At 68.1% G+C, this 1,312-nt stretch overlaps 1 protein-coding gene across 1 annotated transcript; it reads left to right on the top strand.

Moving 5' to 3' along the window:
* Positions 1 to 94: 94 nt before the first annotated feature.
* Positions 95 to 1,300, top strand: LOC122193286 (serine/threonine-protein phosphatase 2A 65 kDa regulatory subunit A alpha isoform-like; the record flags this gene model as incomplete). Its single annotated transcript, XM_042894030.1, has 4 exons — positions 95 to 326; positions 561 to 715; positions 835 to 977; positions 1,200 to 1,300. Coding segments are annotated over exons 1-4 (631 nt in total), but the record flags the coding sequence as incomplete, so codon positions are not given.
* Between the last annotated feature and the right edge of the window lie 12 nt (positions 1,301 to 1,312).

Below are 1,312 nucleotides of genomic sequence, written 5' to 3'. Positions count from 1 at the left end.
GGGGGGGGCGCTCAAAGGGAACTGGGGGACACCGGGAGGGGGATGGAGCACTCGGTGGGGGCAATGGGGCAAGGTGGGAGAGACTGGGAGGGGGATGAAGCACTGGGGGGGAACTGGGGAGCACTGGGAGGGACCGAGGGACACTGGCAGGGTGGTGGGGCACCGGGAGAGCAGCGGGACAGACTGGGAGGGACTGGGGCGTGCTGGGGGCTGCAGCTGTCACTGTGCGGTGCTGGTGTGTACTGGGAGCACTGGTTTCGTGCAGGGCGTGGAGTTCTTTGACGAGAAGCTGAATTCACTGTGCATGGCCTGGCTGGTGGATCACGGTGAGGGAACTGGAGGAGACTGGGGGGCACTGGGAGCACTGGGGGGTGCTGGGAGGTGCTGGGAGCACTGGGATGGTGGTGGGGGCACGGGGAGGGCACTGGGAGCACCGGGACGGGGCAGCAGGGCAGGCTGGGAGGAGCTGTGTGTCAGCGGGGCTGCAGATGGTCCTCAGTGGTCCTCACTGCTCCTCACTGCTCCTCACTGGTCCTTACTGGTCCTTACTGTGCCCGCAGTGTACGCCATCCGGGAAGCGGCCACCAGCAACCTGCGCAAACTGGTGGAGCGCTTTGGGCAGGAGTGGGCGCAGGGCACCATCGTGCCCAAGGTGCTGGCGATGGCCACCGACCCCAACTACCTGCACCGCATGACCACGCTCTTCTGCATCAACGTGAGCCTCCGCCCTCCGTCCCCCCACGTCCCCATGGGCCCTGGGACGGCCGCCTCGTCCCCGCCGCGTCCCCGTTGTCCCCACGCCGTCCCCCCTGACGCCCCCCCCCCCCCCCCCAGGTGCTGTCGGAGGTGTGCGGGCAGGAGATCACCACCAAGCAGATGCTGCCCACGGTGCTGCGGATGGCGGCCGACGCCGTGGCCAACGTGCGCTTCAACGTGGCCAAATCGCTGCAGCGCATCGGGCCCATCCTGGACAGCAGGTGGGGGGCGCCAACCCCCTCCTTGGGGACGGGGATGTCACCCCTAAGCCCCCTCGGGGTCAGCCGTGTCACCCCTGCCTCTTCTCAACCCCTCCTGGGGGTGGGGATGGTCCCCAAATCCCCCCTTCCGGAGGGCGGTGGTTTCCCCGGAGCTCCCCTTGGGGACAGCTGTGTCACCCCCAGGCCCCATGGTGACGCTGATGTCACCCGGTGTCCCCCCAGCACGCTGCAGAACGAGGTGAAGCCGGTGCTGGAGAAGCTGACGCAGGACCAAGATGTGGACGTCAAATACTTCGCCCAGGAGGCGCTGAGTGGTGCGGGGACATCTGGGGGGG

Source organism: Lagopus leucura, unplaced genomic scaffold, assembly GCF_019238085.1.
Source record: "Lagopus leucura isolate 7727_CA_CO unplaced genomic scaffold, USGS_WTPT01 31510-0_obj-0_obj, whole genome shotgun sequence".
Taxonomy (NCBI): Eukaryota; Metazoa; Chordata; class Aves; order Galliformes; family Phasianidae; genus Lagopus; species Lagopus leucura.
The sequence above is the reverse complement of the archived record's forward strand: the minus strand, read 5'-3'. Positions and strand labels throughout refer to the sequence as shown.